The 26,667-nt window shown below is 36.3% G+C and overlaps 1 protein-coding gene across 8 annotated transcripts in view; it reads left to right on the top strand.

Moving 5' to 3' along the window:
- The window catches only part of LOC149553847 (glutathione gamma-glutamylcysteinyltransferase 1-like), a 157,182-nt gene extending 135,452 nt beyond the window's left edge, over nt 1–21,730 (top strand). For 6 of the 8 annotated variants that reach the window (XM_089789204.1, XM_089789200.1, XM_089789202.1 and 3 more), the window contains 4 exons: nt 4,834–4,885; nt 20,188–20,415; nt 20,530–21,084; nt 21,324–21,730. In XM_089789204.1, the coding sequence (XP_089645330.1) occupies nt 4,834–4,885; nt 20,188–20,415; nt 20,530–21,084; nt 21,324–21,425 (937 nt within the window). In that variant the 3' untranslated portion in view covers nt 21,426–21,730. The remainder of the gene's footprint in view (nt 1–4,833; nt 4,886–20,187; nt 20,416–20,529; nt 21,085–21,323) is intronic. The other 2 variants (XM_089789206.1, XM_089789203.1) reach the window with 1 other exon arrangement.
- The last annotated feature ends 4,937 nt before the right edge of the window (nt 21,731–26,667 follow it).

The raw sequence follows: 26,667 nt of genomic DNA, 5'->3' as shown, positions 1-26,667 counted from the left end.
CCATCATTGCATTATTATCCAGGTTCCAAATCCTATTAGTGTTTAATTTATGTAATCACAGCTATAGAACTGACATTTGTGCAAGGAAATCAGAATTGGGTTAAAAAGAGTTAGTTATTTCTTAAAATAAATTCTTTTCATTGCATAATTATCCGTTATCATTATTATCTAAAATTCAAAGTGCTAAACACAGAGAAGGATATATTCATTTGCAATCCATCAAACAAGCAACAGAGTTGGTTCTGATTAATTTTAGTGTTATCGCAATCACTTGCAAAGTGTTTGACAAAATGTCAAACAATTAAATAATCAAAAAAATTAGAGTTTGCTGAGCTCTAACTAATCAGGGTTTCTACAGTCATTTTTGAAGGAGTTCGAGCTATTATAGATACGTTTACAGTCCTTAAGCATATCAAAGATATGAATGAAATGAAGCAAGGCTTGATTTCCTCCTTGACTCAAGAAGCGGATGATTTGAAAGAGATTCTCAATGACTGGGATGAGATTGCTAAATTTGATTTAGATGCCATGGTTTCGTGTGACATTCTTCCGTCCTATGAAATGTTCTTCAGGTATCAAGGGCTTATGGGTTAAAAAGAAGAAACATTGAAAAAATTGGTTACAAAGTTGCAGACAGCTCTTGGAGATTGTTAGATAATAGAAACAGGAATTACATATGATTTAGAAAAAATGGGATGTCAGATTCTTAATAAACATGGTAATCTGATTGTAGTTGAAAGGGCGAGTTCATAATATACAATCATGATCAATGCTGATTTAGATTATCAAGATTTTGGTTCTCACACAATGAACAAATTTGTCCTATATAAATCTTTGGCAAAACACTTGCGAGATTCTCTAGCGGCAAATTCTAAGGTTGTGCAATCAGCATATGCAGATGCAGTAAGGATAGAGGCAATATCAAAGACAATGAAGATTTTTGATCTTCCTACAGTGCATGATGTTATCATCAAATTCAAGGCACTAAAAAACAATCTTTAAGATTGTTATTTTATTTTTATTTTTGTTTGTAGATCAAAGAGAATGCGTGCATGAAAAGATGTAATTACATGTAATGCGAGTTGAATGTGCAGTTGCATGTAACCCAATACTTTCTCTTCTAGTTAGACTCGGTCAAAGTTGGTTGAGTTGCTCTCACTTTTTCCTCCATCTTTTCCTCAACACCTTTTCCTATATAAAGGAGTGCCTTCTTATTGTAAAATTATTTTTTATTCTATACAAGAGAGCTTTGGAAAAATTGTGCCAGTAGAATTTTGATTATGTAGCACTATTTTGATAGAAAAGTGAATACAATGGAGCAATTGAAATTGAACTTTGATTGAGTGCAATTGTTACTTGTGCGAATTGTGTTTACCGTATGGATTAATTAAGCAATGCACACAGGAAATAGACACGAACACGAACAGCAAACAACAGAACTCTTATTATTATTCGCATATACCAACAATACATTATGCTTCGATGATATATTATGATGATGATTACAATGCTTCCCGAAGGGGTTATAAATACTTTCCGAAGAACTTTCCCAAAGGAGTCCGTCGGCCACATACATTATGTCTGCTACAAACTATTTACCCGTCGGCTACATAACAAGAACTTTTCCGAAGGGACCCGTCGGCTGATACACAATTTCCTTTCCGAAGGGACCCGTCGGCTGATACACAATTTCCTTTTCCGAAGGGACCCATCGGCTGATACACAATTTCCTTTCCGAAGGGACCCATCGGCCGATACACAATTTTTACCGACGACATCATCCCCCCCAAAAAGAAAAGTCGTCTCCTGACGACTATTACAAAATCTCTGAGACAAATCAACAACCAAAATACATTGACTAACTAACTGGTCTTCAACACTGTCACCTTAGCCAATCTGACATTTGACCCTGATAGCCACCTGTGCCGCTTTCTGCCTTCCAATTTCGAGTACACTAAACCAAGTGTTGCTGTACTGCCTCCAACTGGATGATCAGCTCCTCTCGAGCTCTCTACGCATCCACCAAGACAGCCTCACGGCCAACACCTACTCTCAGTGCCTCTGATACACAAACACTCCATGCCTGTCGCAGCTCCAAGTCTTCTCAACTGGTCAGACTCCCATGACTGATATTCGCAACGACTGGGGGTCCAGGGGGCAACGCCCCCGGCAGGGTCGAGGGGCAGCACCTCGGGTGCGCTCCCTGTTGCAGTACAGGGCGGGGTCAAGGGGCAACGCCCCGCGCCGCCAAGACCAATTTAGCACTTTGAAACCCACACAAAACTGCACGGAACACACCATTTCTGTCATTTTCTGCCGATTCTACACTCTTTCTGGCAATCGCTGATGCTTCCCCTTCCCTATGGCATCATCTGATACTCATTCTGAGCAACTTGATTCTGTCGTCGTTTTTTTTTTTAGAAAACCTCCTGTCACCCTTTTGTGATGAAATCTGTACGGCTTCAATCTTGACACTGTCTGCTGATTGCATATGGATGCCTCCTTCCTGGAGCTGCCACGCACATGGGTTTTGATGAAACAATTCTAAAGGCGTCTTCACTATTTCAATCTTCTGGAAAAGCCGTACTTGTCTACAAAACCGTACTTCAAATTTGAAAATCGTACTGCACATTAAATTATCTGAAAAACCGTGCATCATCCTTCAGATGTGAAAAACCGTACGGTACTCCTTTACTGTGAAATCCGTACGGTGGCGCTCCTTCCTTCATATACTAATTACCGTACGACACTTTTCCCTAAAAACCGTACGGTGCTCTTTTCTCTAGAAACCGTACGGGAGAGTCCATCCTCTGAGAAATCCGTACGGTGTTTGTAGAAACCGTACAGTGCCCCTTTACTGCAAAATTCGTACAGTAGCAATGAAATCCGTACGGTGGCAATGAAATCCATACCCTGGCAATGAAATCCGTACGGGCAATGAAATTCGTACCCTGGCAATGAAATCCGTACCTTGGCAATGAAATCAGTACGGACAATGAAATCCATACAGTACTAAACTGTACGGTACCAAATGTTTACCCCGGCAATGGCGCCAAATGTTTACCGTATGGATTAATTAAGCAACGCACACAGGAAATAGAGACAAACACGAACAACAAACAGCAGAACTCTTATTATTATTCGCATATACCAACAGTACATTATGCTTCGATGATATATTATGATGATGATTACAATGCTTCCCGAAGGGGTTATAAATACTTTCCGAAGAACTTTCCCAAAGGAGTCCGTCGGCCACATACATTATGTCCGCTACAAACTATTTACCCATCAGCTACATAACAAGAACTTTTTCGAAGGGACCCGTCGGCTGATACACAATTTCCTTTCTGAAGGGACCCGTCGGCTGATACACAATTTTCTTTTCCGAAGGGACCCATCGGCTGATACACAATTTCCTTTCCGAAGGGACCCATCGGCCGATACACAATTTTTACCGACGACAAATTGGAAGCTTTGTCTGTGATTTGCATATGTTATTTTTGGTTCATGTGATCTTGTGTTCTTGATAATTGAGTGTAAAAAGAGTTAAGAAGCAATTGGAGCCAGAGCTTTCACTAGGAGCAATTGTATAGACATACAAACTAGAAGCTTTGTTTGTAGCTTATATCTCTTTCTTGATTCACAAAATAATTAGGATATCTTTACTTTTTGGAAGTCTTTGTGCCCTATTAGTAAAGCTTATTCATATAGAATTACGACCGAACTCAGAGCCAAATTGGTACACTTTCAGCTAGCCTTTGAGTTAGTGTTGGTTTATCGGTATCACCATTTTCAGCTTTTAGATAAAAGTGTAGTTAGAGATTTCACTTTGCCTATTACTTGCTCCATGGGTAAGTGGATTCTTTGTTGAAAGCTAAGAAGAAAGAATATTAGTAACATCCTTTTACAAAAATCTCTCAACTCCTTGCTTACTTTGTGTTGATCCAAGGAATGGTGAGAAGGGGAAGCCTTCCCTTTAAGGTAGGAGAGACTATCTCACATACTGTGGCTGGTCATCCTACTTTGCAACTAGATTTTACCCAAAACTGTCGGTTGCAAATATCCACCCAACAATATCCTATGTATGTGGCGTAAATAATTGATTGGGTGACTATTGAATATTGTTGTGCGGGTAATTTGTTTGTAAGGCTGAAGTAGTTGCATAGATGGAGGAAGAGTGTCATAGGAGGAGATTAAGGAGAAGTGTTGTAAAAAGGCTATGAAGAGGCTGCATAGGCAATACTAGTCATATGCCTACATTTGGTACATTCCAAGGGCTACAAAAGTCTTTTCTCCTCTTTAGTTTACAGTTCATACATTGGGACAGTTTTTGTTTTATCCATTTTATAAATATTTTTGTCATTATATAGTAGGAAGTTGTATACATATATGTTCTCTTTTTACCCTTTTTGCAACGACATTTTCTTTGGGGTGTTATTCCGCATTGATCAAACAACTATTCCATTTATATTGTTATTTATTAGTAATTACCAGTGAAACATTTGAGTTGTGGTTGAAATATATTATCTTGTATGGTATCTATTAATAATTAAAAGGCTTTCATTGGCTTTGATTTGCAAGCATGCTACTTATCCTCTGTACAATGTAGACAAGTTTTCCTAAGCTTTACTTTGAAGTATATCCATTTGTATGTCTAATTTATGAATGAAATAGTTTTGGAAGTAGGTATGCTTGGCATTTGGCCCTCTCAGTTGTTTGTTTTTTGTTATAAGAGATTGCTCTGCATGATATATTATTTAGCCATAAGATTATGCTTTTGATGCTTCTTCATGAAGATTACTAACATTGATTTACCATATTGTGTATTAGGTTCATGCTAATTTCAAAGTGCGGACAAGCTCCATCATTACTTTACACTCTGGTAATAATAGGAAACCATATATAGTCATAAAGATTTTACAATGATTTTAAAATTAGATAATTTTTTTTTATTCTTTACATTTGCATCTTATGAGCTATCAATGCTTTTTTAAGATTTGATGGAGGAGCGTCCAAGATGTAAGAGCTATCTTACATCACCCAAAATTATTGTTTAGTTTTTCAATGAGGGCTATTTTTGGCAAAGTTACTATTTTTAGCAAGTTGTCAATTTTGCATGAAAGCTTACACAAACCTTCAAAATGGTGAAACGAAGACAATGGTGAATAAAATACTTAATATCATTTGTTGTTTGTCAGATATAAATATTTTTATGTTCATAATTGTCTTAAATTATTAAAGTTATATTTGAGGCACTTAAGAGGCTCCAAATAGGACCAAAAAGTGGTTGAAAACTATAATATACCTTTCAGTACATTTCTCAAGGGTTGTTAGGTATTTGTGAGAGCTTTCCAATAATATATTATAATTGAAGATCCAGTGGTCAGATCAAAAGTTGTCTTTGAAAAATTGTTCCCGAAATCCAAAAATTTCAAATATATTCTTGAGTGAGAAATGGATAGTGGAACTTATGGTGCTCATATGGAAGTTACACTTTCTAGAATAATCTTGGGAAGTTGAGATTTTGGGATACAAAGGATGGTTCTAGTAGTGCGAAAATGGGTCTGGCTTGTAGATTATTTTAATGAATTTGTTCATGTGGTTTTAGCATGTTATTTTCTAAATGTTGTAATTTCATTTCATTTGGATAATAAAAACCAAGTTTTTCTCTCTTGAATTTTCTGTTTATTTGTCTCTTTCTGTTGTGAGTTTGTGTTTATAAGGGGAGTACCCTTCACCAAGATACTTTTTTTTAATAACTTCTAGTAATGTGCCATATCACTTACAATTTGTCTAGACTAATTGATAAATAACGGTAAAAGGTATCATTCCTTTTGTTTTCTTGATTACATCTAGAGTTGGTCAAGAACAATGTCTATAGGAGACTGGGATGAGAAAGATGATGAATCTTTTAATACTTAGGAATGATCAAAAGGGGTCAGTGGGATTCAAAATACAAAAATCCAAAAACTTGTACCCAAAGTCCATAAATTTCAAAATATATTCTTGAGTAGGAAATGGATAGTGGGACTTATGGTGCCCATATAGAAGTTATACTTTTTAGAGTACTCTTGGGAATTTAACATTTTGGGATATAGAGGATGGTTCTAGCAGTGCAACAACGGGTCCGGCTAGTAGATTATTTTAATGAAATTGTTCATGTGGTTGTAGCATGTTATTTTCTAAATGTTGTAATTTCATTTCATTTGGATAATAAAAACCAAAATTTTCTCTCTTGCATTTTCTGTTTATTGGTCTCTTTTTGTTGTGAGTTTGTGTAAGGGGAGTACCCTTCACCAAGATTCTTTTTTTCAATAACCTCTAGTAATGTGCCATATCACTTACAATTTGTCTAGACTAATTGATGAATAACAGTAAATGGTATCATTCTTTTTGTTTTCTTGATTCCAGTCTAAGTTGGTCAAGAACAATGTCTATAGGAGACTGGGATAAGAAAGATGATGAATCTTTTAATACTTAGGAATGACCAAAAGGGGTCAGTGGGATTCAAAATATAAAAATCCAAAAACTTGTACTCAAAGTCCAAAAATTAAAAAATATATTCTTGAGTGGGAAATGGATAGTGGGACTTATGGTGCCCATATGGAAGCTACACTTTCTAGAGTACTCTTGGGAAGTTAACATTTTGGGATACAAAGGATGGTTCTACTAGTGCAAAAATGGGTCTGGCTAGTAGATTATTTTAATGAAATTGTTCATGTGGTTGTGGCATGTTATTTTCTAAATGTTGTAATTTCATTTCATTGGGGTAATAGAAGCCAAGTTTTTCTCTCTTGCATTTTCTGTTTATTGGTCTCTTTGTTGTGAGTTTGTGTAAGGGGAGTACCCTTCACCAAGATCCCTTTTTTAATAACCTCTAGTAATGTGCCATATCACTTACAATTTGTCTAGACTAATTGATAAATATCGGTAAAAGGTATCATTCCTTTTGTTTTCTTCATTTCAATGTAGAGTTGGTCAAGAACAATGTATATAGGAGACTGGGATGAGAAAGACAAGGAATCTTATTAATACTCAGAAATGACCAAAAGGGGTCAGTGGGATTCAAAATACAAGGCCTTCTATAAAAACAATAGTAGAAAATAAATTTTTTACTCGAAGGATCTTATAGGAAAGGCTGATATAAGCTGAAAATGCTTATAATAAATTAGAAACTGAAAAAAAGAAGAAGATTATGTTGGAAAAGATGTTATGATCCCAACTTGAAGTTTGATCCACGAAGAACTGTTAACTGTATAGTTGAACTATTGTAAGCTAGTCAGCAACAAGTGATGGTGTAAAGGGTGCAAATGTACCCCAAGACAGGATGTTGATATTATCAGTTGTCAATTATCACATGATACATCATTATATCATCCTCCCTACAATGAAATGTAATGACCCCATTACTATAATCTTTTTATTTTCCTGCCTATTAATAAAAATCTTTATCCATATCTTTTTTTCATGATAATATCTCTTCATTTGTATCCTTTCATGAGAAGGGGGCATGTCTTTTCATTTCACTTATTATATTATTAATATTATATTTTTTTATATTATTATATTATTAAATAGTATTAATATTGATATTATTATATTTTTTTTATATATAAAAATATTATAGTATTATTATATTTTAAGATCAACTATATAATAGGAGATAATTTCCACAGCAAGTCAAATTGTGATATTGCTATCAGGATTTAACTATGTGATTTCAGGTCAAACTCATTGACCCATGAATCCATCTCTCATGAGAATAAATGGAACACTTAGCACTCATTGGATCTAGGTGATGCTCACAGGGGTGAAGCACGGGGACTTCCTGGGAGGTCACCCATCCCAGTACTACTCCAGCCTGAGCGTGCTTAACTACGGAGTTTCCTCAATGGTTAAACCCAAAGCTTGCAACCCCATTTGCAAAACCTTCACCAAGAGTTGTGCCTTATGAACCATTCATTAGAAAGCCCCTTAAGCTCATCAATTGATAAGTAGGAGATAATTTCTACAGCAAGTCAAATTGTGATATTGCTATCAAGATTTAACTGTGTGATTTCAAGTCAAACTCATTGACCCATGCTCCATGAGTAGTGATTCAACATGAATCCATCTCTCATGAGAATAAATGGAACACTTAGCACTCATTGGATCTAGGTGATGCTCATAGGGGTGAAGCACCGGGACTTCCCGGGAGGTCACCCATCCTAGTACTACTCTAGCCTGAGCGCGCTTAACTACGGAGTTTCCTCAATGGTTAAACCCAAAGCTTGCAACCCGATTTGCAAAACCTTCACCAAGTGTTGTGCCTTATGAACCATTCATTAGAAAGCCCCTTAAGCTCATCAATTGATAAGTAGGAGATAATTTCCACAACAAGTGAAATTGTGATATTGCTATCAGGATTTAACTGTGTGATTTCAAGTCAAACTCATTGACCCATGCTCCATGAGTAGTGATTCAACATGAATCCATCTCTCATGAGAATAAATGGAACACTTAGCACTCATTGGATCTAGGTGATGCTCACAGGGGTGAAGCACTGGGACTTCCTGGGAGGTCACCCATCCCAGTACTACTCCAGCCTAAGCGCGCTTAACTACGGAGTTTTCTCAATGGTTAAACCCAAAGCTTGCAACCCCATTTGCAAAACCTTCACCAAGTGTTGTTGACTGTGCTCTCTCTTGTGCTCCCTTCATCCCCTCCATCAATCATTTCACCTTCTCTTGCATCCCCACGATCGATCATGCCCACCTTAGCCTTGCCTTTAGGGTCTCCCCTCCCTCCCCTCACCCCTCCACCCCCTTCTCCCCTGAAGTGACCTGTAACCCCCTTCACCCGCACTTCCTTTTGCTTCACTGAGAGCGACTGTGACCTCTTCGTCCGCCACCTTAGGCAACTCTCCCCCTAGGATTCCTTCACCGACTTTGGGGTTGCTACCTCCATGTTTGATTAGCTTGCTTCTGCGTTGTGGGAGTCCTTCCTCCTTTCCCTTCCTCACTACACCTCCCTTCTTTCCTGCAACCCCAAGCATAGGAGTGCCTATCCAATGAATTAATGTCTTGATGAAGACTGCAAGTCCTTTTATCACTTGATTCCCTCGACTTTATCCACTCTTTCCCCCCTTGTACACCTAGTTAAGGCTTGACTTTGCCTCCTCTGTAAGAAGTGGATTTTCTTCACAATGTAGTATAGATCCCTTTGTGCCTGTCTTCTACAGTCTCCAAATCTCTTTTGGCATACCCTTTTCCCTTGCAATCCTCCTCTCCTCTCCACCCTAGATCATAGCTCTCTGGTCTCCCTCACCTCCCCTCTTTATGAGATCCCTGACCATCCCCCTCTTCACCTCATCCCCCTACCTATTTGCTACCACGTCACTCTCGAACATTAGAGAGGTAGTTAGATATATGACAAGCAACATGATAGTGGATGAGGAAAGGTTCCAAGTGGAGCTCTTTAAGCTTGGTATTATTTTTTTGGGCTCCTTTCTCACAGTGATATTTAATAGAGTTGTTTGTACTAGCTTTCTTGATTCTTGACCGCAACACATTATCTATCCGATACGTATGTTACCCAAGTTTCTGGGACGGGGGAAGGGGGGGACAAGGAAATGGGTTTCCAAGACTTTTTTTTTGGTTGGAGCAGGGCATGACAAGGAACGATTATATATATACACACACACATATATACACATATATACAGCTGAATTTTCAAATATATTCATGAATTTCACATTCATCATAGCAACATAATTTAATATTGTCAATTCCATTCATCAAATAATCATAGAGCATAGCAATTAGTATCAAATCGAATCATCATAGACATAGCACAATTGAATTATCTAAGAATACTAAAGTCTTAGAATAGGAACATAGGATGAAATCAAATGAATCAAATACGTGAATGAAAAGCATTATAAATTCATATCATGAGGTTGCAATTTTCAAGTTTCAAGTTTCAAACTTTCAACAAAATGAAAACATTGAAAAAGTTAAAGTATCAACTAACAATATGACTGCATGATTACTAAGTAAACAGTGAAAAAAAAAAGACTTGAAAACATTGATAATAATTTATTAGGGGCAAAATAAGGCTAATGCTGCCCCTGCTGTTGAAAAGAACTAAGTAAATTGTTGAAAAAACATACTTAAAAACATATATAATAATTTATAGATAGGGACAAAATAAGCCTAACGCTGCACCTGTAATTGAAATAACATTGCCCCTATTGTTGAAAAAACCTTGCTATCTGGAAAACAACACTACCTACAACCTGAGAAATAACCCTGCCATCGTCCGCCCACATGCAATAGGAAAAAACAATAATGTTCCTAACATATGTTAATCCCAAAGTAACATATGTTATTTTATTATTAAAATTTTCATGTGTTGCAATGTGTAGGGCCTACATGGGAAAAAACAATAGTTTTAAAATATCTTTTTACTAAAAAATTTATTTTAAAAATGGGAACTTTTTGCAGTCCCTGGGATGGACAAGAAATGTCAATGCAGTCCCTGGGACGGTCAACGCAAGCTGAAAACGCGCTGATTTTTTCTGAAGTTTTGGGATGTGTTTTTTCATTTTTTTTTGCCTAGGTGGGGATGGCTTGGAAATGTTTTAGGTCATCCCCAACTCCCCAAAATAGGTACAGTTTCAATAACTTGGGGCTTTGGGCTGGAAACACGTCCTCAGGTAACATAGTCCGATACATAAGACCGGGTCAATTTCGGACCCCAATAACTACAGGACTATTATGGTTGGGCATACTTTTGCCAAATTCTACGCCATCGTGTTGAATACTACTTTTTCTAGGGAGCTTGGTTGTCGACACTGTTGGGCTAAGGGGCAGGTTTGGTTTCGTATTGATTTTTAGACCATGGACCATATTTTGACATTGCGGACTATCATCGAGGAGGCTCAACAATGCTCGGTGAAAGAGGTTCAACAATGCTCGGTGAAAGTCTACCGCTACGTTGTTCACTTTCGAAAAGCTCTTGGTTTTTTTTCCTCAAATGACTCTCTTCCAAAGACTTAGGGACATTGGGGTCTTGGAGACTCTACTAATTGCTACCATAAGGCTATATGAGAGTATGGTCGGCAAATTCAGGACTCCGCAAGAATTTTTGGATCCTATTCAGAGTACCATTAGGGTGAAAGAAGGGATGCCCTCTCTCTCCCACTCTCTTTGGTATTTTACATGAATGAACTTTGGACTTTCCTCTAGGAATTCTTGCTTCTTGGGGATGGTTGCTACTCACAACAGGTTTTGATATCCATTTTTCTATTTACCAATGACATAGTTCTTTTGGCTTCTTCCCTAGAGGGGCTCCAGTGGATTCTTGATGGTTTGGCCTCTTGTGATTTTAGGCAGTTAGTTAACCTAGGTGAGAATCGGGTGATGGTCTTCAACTGCTTGAAGACCTCACATCTCCATTTCTACTTTTAGAGCGATGAGAATGAGCTCAACTCCTCCTATACTTTCTTGGGGATTAAGCTCTCCGGACCCCATTTTAGTTTGAGACTTGCCATGCAGCCCCGAGTCAATAAGGGACTTGGCTCCCTAGCTATGCTTGAGAGACAATGCTTCACATCACCTTCAAGATACAACAACCAAGATGTCCCTCTTGGACTCCTTTGTTAGATCGATTTTCCTCTACGACTCTATTGTTTGGGTGCCCTCTCTCTTGGAGTCCAATTGGGCTTTGGTTGAGAGAGTCTAGACCCTATTGCTTCGACACATCATTAGATGTCATTGGTCCACCCCCCACAATATCAATTTTGGCCAAGTTTAGTGCTCATTCCTTTAGGCTTAGGACTATCTTTGATTTGGTTTGGTTTATACATTAGCTTTGGGGCTTCATTGACTCCTCCAAGGGCTGCCATAGATATTCTTACCAGGTCTATTTTTCTTCCAAGGTGGTTGCAAGGTTCGATCCTGCTAGAAGGTCTCGATGCTGGTTCGCCCAACCCTCTTCTTTTCTTGGTTCAATCGGGATCGCATGGACTGCCTTCCCCCATTTCAGTTCTCACTGGATGGCCCTGCTCACCTCCTTTCCTCTCGATAGGAGCTGAATGAGCACATCAGAACCGACATCTACAGACAATACATTATCCCGACTTGGAGTAATCCTTTGGGGAGCCTCCAGATGAGGATGGCCTTCTATGCTGAGTACTATGTGGATATTTAGGATGGGATCATTATCTGCCCTTTGTACCTCACTGACTGTTGGACTTATGCCCTTTGCATCTCGTTGGGATCTTTTTGGGTGGGCTCCCAATGGCTATGTATTCAAACAGACCATTGCTATGTATTCAGACAGACCATTCAGATGGACAAAGAGGACAAGATTTTCTGCATCTGCTCTCATGGGGAGGTGGAGTCAGACACACATTTTGTTTTTCGTTGCCCCATCTACTTGAGATTAGGGGGAGATTTGACTGCCTGTTCAAGGGGTGCAGGAGCCTATCATCTTTCCTCAGATACATTGATCAACTGTTTCTTGTATTTTATCTTTAGAAGGCCGTGCGATCCCCTTCACCTCCTTCACTGTTGGGTTCCCTACCTAGGGGATGAAGAGGTCACTTGACCTTTCTTCTTCACCGGGCCACACCAGATCTATGAGACCTCATAGAGGGTACACTTGGCAGCACCACCTTACTGTAATGACCCCTTTTTGACAGGATCCAGCTACTTATTTTATTTTAGCCTTTATTTTCCCCGGAGGCTAAAAAGGAAGAAATAAGGAGTAAAAGATTTATTAAATTAATTACTTATAAGGTTACTAAACAATGAAATATTAAAAAAGTAACTTTATATTTAATTGATTTAATATTAAAGTGACTAACATAATAAAATATCAAAAAGTCACTTAAAAGAATGAAGTGTTGGATTCCTCTAGAAGCTTCTTGGAGTTGCTTGTGAAATCTTTATAAGGAGCCTTTGGGGGGTCATTTTACACATCTTGAGTCACATATTCATCTATTGTGCTGAGAGCCTTAGTGCTTGCATACTTGCCTGAGGGTTTGAAGACTCTAAGGTGCCAATTTCGGTTGTGAGATATCAACCCTAGTTGGGAGTGGAGGAATTGGTATTCAGCCAATTCATTTGTGATTAATTGGGAGATAATATTCAGTGATTTTTGTTCAGCCCGTGCATCTAATTTTTGACATCAGTTGGCAAGGAGAAAGGTTTCAATTTTTGCAGCGGATCCGAAAAAGCAAAGCAAAAAAGCAGAGCCAAAAAAGCAGTCCGAAAAAACAAATCCAAAAAAGCAGTCCGAAAAAGCAGAGCCAAAAAAGCCGTCCGGAAAAGCAGATTCGAAAAAGAAAATCCGAAAAAAGCAAAGCCAAAAAGCATGTCATCTCAGCTACTTATTCCAGATTCTTTTGGTATTTACATTTGGCAATTGTAGATGGATACATTTGACAAGTAATATATGTCTTTCTGTTACCAAAGTATTCAGTCATTGTGAACATTGAAGTATTGAAGGGAAATCAACTTAATTCAGCTGTTCAGTTTGTATGCCAAATGTTTGTAAAAACGTCTCATTGCATAGTCATAGGATGCATACCAAGTGTTTGTGAAAATACCTCTTGGCGGTTAGGTGTGCATTTTACATCAGAATTTCATGTACTTGCATTTGGAAAATAATAAAAAGAAGTTGCATATCACTTTGATTTCCAATTAGTTATTTTGCAATCATTTGTATTCATCAATATCATTAGCATTCAAAATTCATAGCAAAACAATAAACATCAGCAAACTGAGGCTGCAAGGGAAGTGTTTGACAAAATTCCTAAGGCAGAAAAACAGGGATAAAACTTCAAAAATTGTCAAGGCACTTTACACCTACCTCCAAGGGTACCTCGAGATGGCCTTAGGGCCATTACACACCTTCACTCCAGACCAGTGAGAAGTACTACTACTCGCCCGTGAGAAGTACTTTGGTTTTCCTTGCTCTGACTTTTTGCTTTCCTGTTTTGTTCTTTTTGCTGACATCGTTTGGTGCTAACGCTGTTGGTTCCGGCCATGTAATCCTTTGAGTCCCTTAGATCTGTTTGTGGTCTCTTGTTGGACATTAATAAATTTGTCTTATCTTATCTAATTTTATCTAGGCTTCTAAGGACATTAATAATCTGCATGAGCGAATTCATATTGTCCCTGCCAGGGAAATTATAGATGTAGAGAAAGAATGCACTTAATGCAGCAAGAAGCCAATAATAGTAGTTCAAATGAGCTTTTTTATTGTTGTCTGCACACCAGCTCTGTTCCTTTCCTTCGTTAGTGATACTCTCAACAATGAAAGTTAAGATACTGCTTAGGAAACTACTGACTCCTTAAATGCTTAAGTGCAAAGCAATGCCGAAGCTCTTCATCATATCAGGCATTTGGTCATAAAAAAAATCCTGCAATCCTACCTATACAAATACATCTGATATGCCAAGGAGAGTGCATTGTGGTAGCAACTAAAAATGCTCGATGGAATTGTTTCTTTTTCCACCTGCAGCCATTTCATTTCTATCAATGCTGCAACAACCATGGACAAAAGGAAACAAAATATACTAATACCTATTTGTGGAAACAACATAATCATGCTCAATACCAGTTATTTGTTTAGCAAATAGAACAGAAATACAATCATATACCAGGATCAATAGAATAATGGACAAGCAATAAAGCCTTACAAGTTTGCTGCGGGGATTCTAAAGCTTGAGCCAGTCTTCCTATACATAGTGCTAATTGTGCATGGATTACTCCATACATCAAACAAGTCCCCCATATGGGAAACAACCTTAGAACACGTCTTACTTCTACAACTTTCGAGACACTGCAAAGTCTCTCTGTTGATTCACAATTTGTGCTCATAGTCCGATTCAGCCCTCACTGCTGCTTTATCTAGAAATCTCAACTACTTTGTTGGCAAAAGTTGCCTTCTCGCTTCAATCTTAAAATCATCTTCTTGAATTGCACAGAGTTTTTCTTCCTTCAAATGAACAAAGACATTCTGCTTATGCATTGCGGCTATGAAGACACTGATAATCTGAGTCAATGGACTAGTGCTAGACAGTATATGATGGTAAGACTTTGTTCCCCAAATGAAAATGCAGAGTGTTGTTGCCATGGTTACTGTCAGGTTGCCAAATCCTAGACCCCAAACAACATTTTCTAGAGCATAACTGAGCGCAAAAGAAGATAAGACTGCCCCATTGCATATACCAAAATACCACCAATTGAAAAATGAAGTCTTATACTTCCTCGCATCTTGATATCTGCCACTGAACTGGTTCGCACCAAATGCTTCCAAACAACATTTGTGACCTTGGCCCAGAGCAACCAAATAGAGGGAGAAGAAAAACATTCCTACTTGCAAAGGTTTGCGAGAGTTAATGTTCATGTCCCTTACTTCAAAAGTCGATTCAAAATTGAATTTCCCTTTGTAAGTCCTTATGTAAAGCATTTGTCGATTCTTCTCCATTAACACCTAGAGTCACTGCTCTCTTGAACCCTTAAGATTGTCTAACTCGGTGCAGCCATAACTAACAAAGATGCATTAAACCCGAGTTTCAGAAAGTTTTCCACAATACTCGTGAACATCCAATCTATACTTGTAAGGAGTCACATTGTATGAGCTTACGAAACTTGACAGACAACTCCATATCAGCTTCAAGCACCCACTTATGAAAGTGTAGAAACTTAGGATAAACATGACCATGATCCATGGCATTTGGAGGGTTTTCTTCTCAATTGATTGCACACAATCACAGAACGTTGCAGCCATCCAGAACTTGATTGATGGGCATTTCCATTCGGTGTTTGCACCGGACTTCTTTGACCAAACTGTGTACTAGAATGATGCTCTCATGCGTTAAAATTGTGAACATGTTTAATTGTGAACATTATAAGAGGATTTCCTTTAGCATAATCTGCCTCGGCATGAATATATTTCAGATCTACTCATTTAAATTTATTAGAGAATTAGTGTTATTTGACAAATGATGCTCTCATGCGTTAAGATTGTGAACATGTTTAATTGGATTCATTATAAGAGGATTTCCTTTAGCATAATCTGCCTCGACATGACTATGTTTCAGATCTACTCGTTTAAATTTATTAGAGAATTAGTGTTATTTGACAATATTCTCTTTTGGAAGGTCTCTATGTTGTGTCTGTGTAATACCCCTAGCTGTAACAAGTTTTCAGATAATTATGTAATTGATTAAAAGAATATGTTGTAAATGATTGAATGGCTCATTGATTGATTAATTGGTTATTAATAAATTTTGAATGGTTAAATTGATTCTAACATAAATAATTATTAATCAATAAATAAATCTGGATCATTAATATTTGCAAATAAGTAATATTAAAATTAATAAGCAAACAAGACAGAGCAACAACCCATGGCTTCCTTCGTAACCCTACAGGTATGATTCCGCACAAGGCTACAGGAGGATTAATTGCACCAGACTGTAATTAATAATTGGCGTGTTTATGTGATAGTTCCATGACGATGAGTCATTAGTTAAAATTAGAGATCAGTTAACCTAAATGGTGCGATGAAGAGGTTTGCATTGACGATGCTATAAAGAGACGCATCTCTTCCAGCTCTTGCTATATGGTATTTAAGTAGATTGATAAACATTGCAAGGGCAATGGCGGACGTAGGAGGAATACGGAAAATAAATATAAGAGGTAAAAGAAATAAAACATTAATAACGAAGCTTGAGAATATTATTTGACAACTACTCAACCAGAGGAAAGAGATTTAAGATTAATACGGATAGCCATTTAATAATCATGGAAATTCTTATCGATGCTAGAAAAATAATATAAGATGATAGATATTGTTAAGGAAACAAAAAATATAGAGTACAATCAACATTGGTCAAAGGAACATAGTTAACGTTGGGCTAGACATCACTAACACGTCACTAATACAGACGGAATTAAGAAGAAACATTGGGAAATACAAAACAGATGAGTATTGATTCAGCAATACTACAGATTTATATATATCTATTCTCTGTTATCAGTCATAATCAATACAAAGGTAGAGCACCAGTTATTGTATTATGAATATATATATTATATACAATTATATATCAGTGAATTACATTAGCAGAGGAAGACTCAAGGGAAGACGTACGACTTAGATAGTCAGTCTTCTGTCAGTACCATCAATATATTATTTTAATCAGAAAACATTCTCTGCTATAAGAACAGATCTCAGGATATTACGTCTTCAAAATTATATGTGTCTGTTCCAGGTACATACACATACTAGAGACTATTATTTAATAGTACACTAATTAATGGATACAATAGGATATTTATGCTTAAAACTTATTATCAGTTTACTTAAGGAGGGAAGTCAAGGATGCCTTCAGAGAGAGGCTAGTGTAAATTCCAACCAATCAGTTATTCCCAAAATAGTGTGGGGATCAGTGACCCTGAACGCCTTGAGGGCATCGTACCAAGAAAGACTTAAGGGCGTGATCTGTAAACTTTGAGGGAAAGCATATTGAAGATTGATGGCAAGCAATCTGATTACATCCAAAGTGTCCTTGGACAAAATAATTATAAGGTTTGCATGGATCTCTTTCTTGATTCATAAATGTACATATATAGTTCTTTGACTACATTATAGCATGAGTTAAATCAGCATGTTTTGAGATATTCAATTCAATGTATATTAACTTTAAGTATAGGTTAATTTATGTTGAACTGGTCTAAATTACCAATGGACATTACAGCCTGCCAACACTAGTTCGCCATTGCAAAATATTATTTTCTCTCTATTCCATTTTAGTATTTTCAACTGGTTGTTGTGTATACAGTGGGTGCCAATGTCCCTCATCGAATTATGTGCGTTGATTGATTTCACAAATCACTGACAAGAATACCTTCATTGCTTCTAGCTGTATTCTTGAAGTGATTCGTTGGATTTTGAGGGAGATTTTGGAACAACTGTCAGGCTCCACTTGGGAACCTTCTATGAATGCCAACCCATGGCTCAAAATAATATTTTGGGATCTGACAAGTATTCTGAAACAAATGCTGGTGTCCAAAGGGGCTATGTAACTTGAGAGTAAAATGCTGGAGTCTCAGGATGAGGGGAAGGTTCCAAAACCTCTTTCAGGGTCCAAAGCCCATTTTAGAACTAATTGGAAATACCAATGCCTTTTAATTGTCTCCTCGTTTATGCAAAGTATTACTCTTGTGGTGATTATCATAATGCATGCATCAGAAATTAAGAATATTTCCTGAACCTTTTTGGGTGCCCCTCAAGTTTGTATAACTATACTAAGTGTCGTGACCCCCTTTTTTGTTTATGTTTTTGCTCATCAATAAGAAACTTGGGAGAAGCTTGCTTTTACACATTTTAGACATTCTTTTTTCTCTTGATTAATAGGGTGCTCTGAATGGTCAAATTGTGGTTTCAAAATTGAATATTTTAAAAACCTTTTGAAGAATTTATTGTCCTTTAATTCTTTGTGCATGTTTTGGGATGCACCAGAAATGTTGTGATAAGTAAATTAAGGACCTCTGATACTGCAGATAAATCTGTAACTATATCCAAATATGAGAAACTTTCTGTCTCATGAGGCTATATTAATATTAATAGAGCTTCATAACTGAAACTGTGCATTTGAAACAAGCGTGGGTGATGAGTTTGCAAAACTCAAAATTTGGAACAGATAATGCTAGCAGAAATGTGTCTCTATCCCTATGGTGTTCCTTTATTCAAGAGGCCGTCCTCTACATAATGTGTGCAGTTGAAGAAACTAAAATATTTGCTAAGAAAATTCATAACGTAGAAAAGCAAAACCACATCACTGTCAGCATAAACATTTATTTCCTGTGCATCTGTGGTACCCTTATCAGAAGCTTGAGATTTCAGACTACCTACAGAGCATTTTATTTGGATTATTTTTATAAAATGATCTCATTATCAATTATTATGGTGCTTTGTAAGTTAAATCACTTATAGCAGACTTGGAATAGTGGGATATGATGCCTGAGAAAGTTCAAATTTGGGCATGCTGTAAAGAGACCAACACATAGATATGGGAATCGGATGCTCATACTCAACTTTAATATCTTTCAAGGATGTTTCATCCATGGATCCTGTGTGCAACAAGCTGTTGCGGGAATATATTCTGCCTCTGTTGTACATGGTGAAACTGAAGATTGTTTCTTGCTTAACCAAGATACAAGACAGTTATTGAGAAAGAATGTGCCTCCACTCATGCTCTTCTTGTGACCAATATTGTCTGTCCAATTCACATCTGCATTTTCTGTAAGGGTGAAACCTTCACTTTTGGATACCACAAATCAAAATCCATAGTCCACTTCATATTTTCAAAAAAACATTTGACTGCATTGGCATGGATTTCCTTTGGAGCTGCCTGAAAATGGGTCATCAAAACAATTGTTTGCATAATATTGGGCCTTGTTAAATATAGCAAAGTTCCAATCATATATTTATACAGTCTGATTTGCTGCAAGAGATTCATCATGATGTCTCATGTTTATCTCATGTTTTGATGTTGTTGAGAACTCTGTAATCAGTTTGTTTTCTGACGCATCCTACCCTTACATGTTGTGTGCTTTGGTATTCGCATGCATTTTTCTTGTATTTTCAAATGTTTAACAATTTCTTAGTTTTTTATTATTATCTATTAACCCTGATTTAAAAGGAAAAGAAGAGAACTTGACACAGACACAGTTCTGTAAACAAGTATATACATTTCAATTGCTCTTGCAAATCAATTTGGCTATAAAGATGTTGACATCTCTTTCCCTCTCTCGTATAAAGGGATATGAGAACACCATACAAATAAGGTCAATATTTGTGAAAAGTAGTGATTTATTTGTATCATGTTCATGTAGAAGAAGTGTCTGTGCGAAGAGATGAGTCCAAGTAAATTTTCCCATTCTAGCAACTTAATCCCTTATTATCTGTGAAAGACAGCAATGCATTTATTTGTTATGTTGATCTAGGAGTGTATATGTGGATAAATGCATCCTATGTTAAAAAAGTCATTGTAACAACTAAATAATTACATTGCACATTTAATTATGGTTTCATCCATTAGAAAATAAGGACGGTTAATTTGTAATTTTTTCTCTAATTTCTTGAGCACATATGTACATTGAGAACTTCTGCCTTGTTTAGTCATGCAAACATGAAAGCTGGAAAGGCATTTCAAAGTATTTTATGGAGGAGGCTCCACAACTTCTTAAAGCGGAGGGCATAACCAGTGTGCAAAAGGTTATGTCGGCCATTTTTGTCTCATTACCTGCAAAGCTTACAGACTTCATCAAGTGGATTGCAGAAGTCAGGAGATGGGAAAACAAAGAGAAAACGTTAGACAATGAAGAAGCTGATCGATTGGCCATCAAGGTTGGCTTGTTGTCTCTTGTTGACAAGGTTTTTAATACCAGTTTTATAAATACTTAATGCAAGTTATTTATGATGAAAATAAAATGATTACACTGTTAATTCTTTCTATTTCAGGCAGAAATATTGCAACAACTACGAAGAACAGAGATGTACAAGGTTGTTAATGATTGGTCAGCATCTACCACTTCATGCTGCCGTATATCATGGTCTTATGAAGATAATTTATCTGAGATGGCTAACCACGTTTGTTGCCAAGGAGCATCAACCATTAATGGAATTGGTGGCACCGAACATGAGTGTTTGTGTAGAAAGTATTGCATAAGAAATATAAGCACCAGTGACATGTCTGCAGCAATTGTCTCTGGAACTGTAGTTTCAAATGGAACTGAACAGGGTGTTGATGTCCTTATCCCCAGTACTGCACAACTGGAACACTCATCATGTTGTATGAAAGGAGAGAATTCACTGAAAAACCCACCATGTTGTATGAATGGAGAGAACTCACCTGCAAATTGGCTTCAGACATACCCAGCAAGCAAAGATTTACTTACTATACTACTTCTTGCACTACCTCGGGACACATGGCAAGAAATTCAGAAAAAAGAACTAAGGGAAGAAATTTATCATCTTATTTCCACAAACAACCTTTCCAATGGCTTGAAGGAGGAGGTGAACACGCTTACTTTATAAGGAACTTAAAATAATCTTTGTTTTGTCTATAGAGTGTTGCTAGCACCTTTGACTTTCGAAAGTTTATCCTACCTATTAAAAGTGGTTCTAAAAACTGAGGGGACAGTTTTAAAAGATGTTTTGCATGAGGTTTTTGATTTATAACATTGTTTCCATTCCTTTTGTGGCCAAAATTATCATGCGTGCATATGTGCTAAAGAAGTTTATATTTCATGCAGGTATTGCACTTACAACGCCAACTTCATCTTTTGTACAAATGTCAAAATGGCACCATAGAAGAGAATGTGTGGGAACCTTTAGAGGTCATACAAGAGACATGATTGTTCCTAAATGTTGAGAATCAAACATATGTAAGATGTATCACATGGTGGAAACTGTAGTGCTCCAAATCTTAAAACCATTAAAATATGCCAATTTATCACTGGAAACTCTTTGAATAATTACATTTATGTCGCATCTGACAGTCAATATTTAATATGCATCTTTACTTGGTTGCTTCCTGAATTGATATATTCCTGGATAAGATTGTAAGTTACAGATGCACAATTCAAAAAGATTGTAAATACATTTGGATAAAGAATTCACTCACAATTCGAAAAGATTGTGAATACATTTAGCTAAAGAATTCACAGTTACAAATCAATGTGTGGTTTATAATCCAACTGATACTAGCAAATTTATTACACACCTCAGAAAACATTTGCAAATTGGGGAAGGTCCTACAAATGATTATGCTTACCAATAGGGAAAGTTGGAGATCTCTCTGTGTGTGCGCTAAGCATTCAAATCTTAATTCACATTTGAATGGTCACCACACTCATACAACATCGTCTTTGAACTATGTCATTTTATGGTTAAGCTTTTGGCAATTTATCGGGTTTCTTGTTTTGTGATTCTAAATGAGACAACTTATTGCTGCCAAAGAGAGATTTATCTAGCAATGACTTAATATTTAAGTCTATTGTTGCCAAGTAAAACATTAATAAAGAAGTTAAAGAGTTGCAGCTTATTGATGTCAGGGCATGTCTTCTACCAAACTACCATGTCTAAACCTGGCTTGTTAAATTTGAATTCAAGAATGTGTCATTGATTCTTGGATCTGAACATCAAATTTTATATGTTTTGCTTGATTAGGAAAAGATATTCCTTGTAACAATTTTTTTTTTGTGGGGGACATCAACTAACCTTAAAATAAAAACTAGCCAAGAACAATACTGACTACCACATAGAGAGAATCAACATATGCTTGTGTAGGGAATAATGAATACAATCTTGCTACATCTTAATAGAAGATTAACTATAAAGATGCAAGCGTAAAATCATTTAGAAAAGGGAAAAAAAACAACACTAAATTTACCACATATATACATGTATACACAAATGGCCATTCAAATCACAATCACAATTAAAATGTCACAATATAATTAGATGTTAGAAACAATATGCTTTATTAAAAGTATTTTGTACATACAAAATCTTGAAGCAACAACCATTCACATCTGCATGAACTCTTTTCAATAAGAATTACATTTAAATCTACCATATTATCTTTTACACCTAACAAAGGATTCATAACCAAAATTTAATTCCATATCTTTTAGGAAAATATGCATCTTGCTTAAATAATTTTTTGTTTTGATGAAGGGTTTATGAACTTGATACGGGTCCACACGTGCACCTCTTCAACTTAGAGCCAAGGACTGAGGGCCATTCACACCATCAAAATCACCCAGGGTACGATCCCAACCTCATCCCTTATGGTGTCGGTGCAACTTAAATGAGTTAAAGAGTTGCATCTTATTGATGTCAGGCCATGTCTTCTACCAATGTCTAAACTTGGCTTGTTAAACTTGAATTCAAGAATGTTTCATTGATTCTTGGATCTGAACATCTAATTTTATATGTTTTGCTTGATTAGGAAAAGACATTCCTTGTAACAAATTATTCTAAGGGGGACATCAACTAGCCCTAATTTAAAAACTAGCCAAGAACAATACTGACTAGCACATAGAGAGAATCAACATATGTCCGTGTAGGGAATAATGAATACAATCTTGCTACATCTTAATAGAAGATTAACTATAAAGATGCAAGCTTAAAATCATTTAGGGAAAAAATAACACTAAATTTACCACATAGATATATGCATACACAAATGGCCATCACAATTAAAATGTCACAGTACAATTAGAAGTTAGAACCAATATGCTTTATTAAAAGCATTTTGTACATACACAATCTTGAAGTAACAACCATTTACATCTACATGGACTCTTTTCAATAACAATTACTTTTACATCTACCATATTATCTTTTACACCTAACAATGGATTCATAACCAAAATTCAATTCCATTTCTTTTAGGAAAATATGCATCTTGCTTAAATAATTTTTTTTGATGGAGGGTTTATGAACTTGATACTGGCCCACACATGCTCTTCTTTAACGTAGAGCCAAGGACTAAGGGGCATCCACACCATCAAAATCACCCAGGGCACAATACCAACCTCATCCCTTATGATGTTGGAGTAGCTTAAATAAGTTAAAGAGTTGCAACTTATTGATCTTAGGGCATGTCTTCTACCAATGTCTGAACCCAACTTGTTAAATTTGAATTCAAGAATGTGTCATTGATTCTTGGATCTGAACATCTAATTGTATATGTTTTGCTTGATTAGGAAAAGATATTCCTTGTAACAAATTGTTTTGAGGGGGACATCAACTAACCCTAAAATGAAAACTAGCCAAGAACAATACTGACTAGCACATAGAGAGAATCAACATATGTTTGTGTAGGGAATAATGAATACAATCTTGCTACATCTTAATAAAAGATTAACTATAAAGTTGCAAGCTTAAAATCAGTTAGGAAAGGGGGGGAAAAACACTAAATTTACCCCATAGATACATGCATACACAATGACCATTCAAATCGCAATCACAACTAAAATGTCATAGTACAATTAGAAGTTAAAACTAATATGCTTTATTAAAAGCATTTTGTACATACACAATCTTCAAGTAACAACCATTTACATCTGCATGGACTCTTTTCAATAACAATTACTTCTAAATCTACCATATTATCTTTTACACAACAATGGATTCATAACCAAAATTCAATTCCATTTCTTTTAGGAAAATATGCATCGTGCTTAAATATTTTTTTGATTTTTTTGATGGAGGGTTTATGAACTTGATATGGGCCCACACGTGCACTTCTTCAACTTAGAGCCAAGGGTTGAGGGGCATCACATCATCAAAGTCACCCAAGGCACAATCCCAACCTCATTCCTTATGATGTTGGAGCAGCTTAAATGCTTTAAAGAGTTGCAGCTTATTGATGTCAGGGCATGTCTTGTACCAAACTACCTGTCTAAACCTGACTTGTCAAATTTAAATTCAAGAATGTGTCATTGATTCTTGTATCCGAACATCAAATTTTATATGATTTGCTTGGTTAGGAAAAGACATTCCTTGTAACAATTTTTTTTTGAGGACATCAGCTAGCCCTAAAATAAAAACTAGCCAAGGACAATATTGACTAGCACATAGAAAGAATCAACATATGCTTGTGTAGGGAATAATGAATACAATCTTGCTACATCTAAATAGAAGATTATCTATAAAGATGCAAGCTTAAAATCATTTAGGAAAGGAAAAAATAATAACACTAAATTTACCACATATATACGTGCATACACAAATGGCCATTCAAACCACAATCGCAATTAAAATGTCACAATACAATTAGAAGTTAGAACTAATATGCTTTATTAAATTCATTTTGTACATACAAATCTTGAAGTAACAACCATTCACATATGCATGGACTCTTTTAATAACAATTACTTTTAAGTCTACCATATTATCTTTTACACCTAACAATGGATTCATAACCAAAATTCAATTCCATTTCTTTTAGGAAAATATGCATCTTGCTTAAATAAATTTTTATTTATTTATGCAAGGTTTATGAACTTGATACGAGCCCACACGTGCACCTCTTCAACTTAGAGCCAAGGATTGAGAGGCACCCACACCATCAAAAACACCCAAGGCACGATCCCAACCTCATCCCTTATGATTTCGAAGTAGCATAAATGAGTTAAAGAGTTGCAGCTTATTGATTTCAGGGCATGTCTTCTACCAAACTACCATGTTTAAACCTGGCTTGTTAAATTTGAATTCAAGAATGTACCATTGATTCTTGGATTCGAACATCAAAGTTTATATGTTTTGTTTGATTAGGAAAATACATTCCTTGTAACAAATTTTTTGTGGGGGACATCAACCAACCCTAAAATAAAAACTAGCCAAGAACAATACTAACTAGCACATAGAGAGAATCAACATATGCTTGTGTATGGAATAATGAATACAATCTTGCTACATCTTAATCAAAGATTAACTTTAAAGATGCAAGCTTAAAATCATTTACAAAAGGAAAAAAACACACCAAATTTACCACATATACATGCATACACAAATGGCCATTCAAATCGCAAGCACAATTAAAATGTCACAGTACAATTATAAGTTAGAACCAATATGCTTTACTAAAAGCATTTTATACACACAAAATCTTGAAGTAACAACCATTCACATTTGCATGGACTCTTTTCAATAACAATTACTTCTAAATCTACCATATTTTCTTTTACACCTAACAATGGATTCACAACCAAAATTCAATTCCATTTCTTTTAGGAAAATATGCATCTTGCTTAAATAAATTTTTCTTTTTATTTATTTATTTATTTATTTTAATGGAGGGTTTATGAACTTGATACAAGCCCACATGTGCACCTCTTCAACTTAGAGCTAAGGATTGAGGGGCATCCACACCATCAAAATTACCGAGGGCATGATTTCGGCCTCATCCCTTATGACATCAGAGCATTGCACTTAGCAAGACTTGATCCCTAGTGGGCTCTTTGTGAGCCATTTGACTTCACCAATAGACCAAGGGTACATTGACTTGTATAAATAATATTATTCTAGTGGGTTACTTAAATCTAGGGGCACAAAGTTTTAATCATTTTATCAAGCAAGCAATTAATATTATTGCATAAATGAGTCCTCCATCATAACACTTGGAAATGAGAATCTCAAGATCTCAAGCACATTGTGTAGAATGAGAATAGGGCTATAATAATGGCATATATCAACTTTCGATGCCTATTTATCATATTGGACAAGTTGTTGAGAATGTAGCTAGAGGGGATCTCCTCTTTGTAGGGAATTATTTGGATGTGCAACCAACTTTATCACTTCTTGAAATAGGTTAAAGGGGATGTTGAAAAAAGTTGTTGAGAATGTAGGTAGAGGGGATCTTCTCTTTGTAAGGGGATTGTTTGAATGTGCAACTAACTTTATCACATTTCGAAATAGGTTAAAAGGGACTCGGGCCAAGATTTATGTAATCCTACACAAATAGCTATGAGTGAGGTATCTTGATAGTCCATTGTTTTGAAAATGACTAGTGGTTTCTACATTCGCCTTTAACTTAGACGAACACACATTGGTGAGTGTTTTGGGCATTCTTAGTCACTAATTAAG

Source organism: Cupressus sempervirens, chromosome 6 (assembly GCF_028749045.1).
Source record: "Cupressus sempervirens isolate cs-2001-9-10 chromosome 6, ASM2874904v1, whole genome shotgun sequence".
NCBI classification, from domain to species: Eukaryota; Viridiplantae; Streptophyta; class Pinopsida; order Cupressales; family Cupressaceae; genus Cupressus; species Cupressus sempervirens.
The sequence above is the reverse complement of the archived record's forward strand: the minus strand, read 5'-3'. Positions and strand labels throughout refer to the sequence as shown.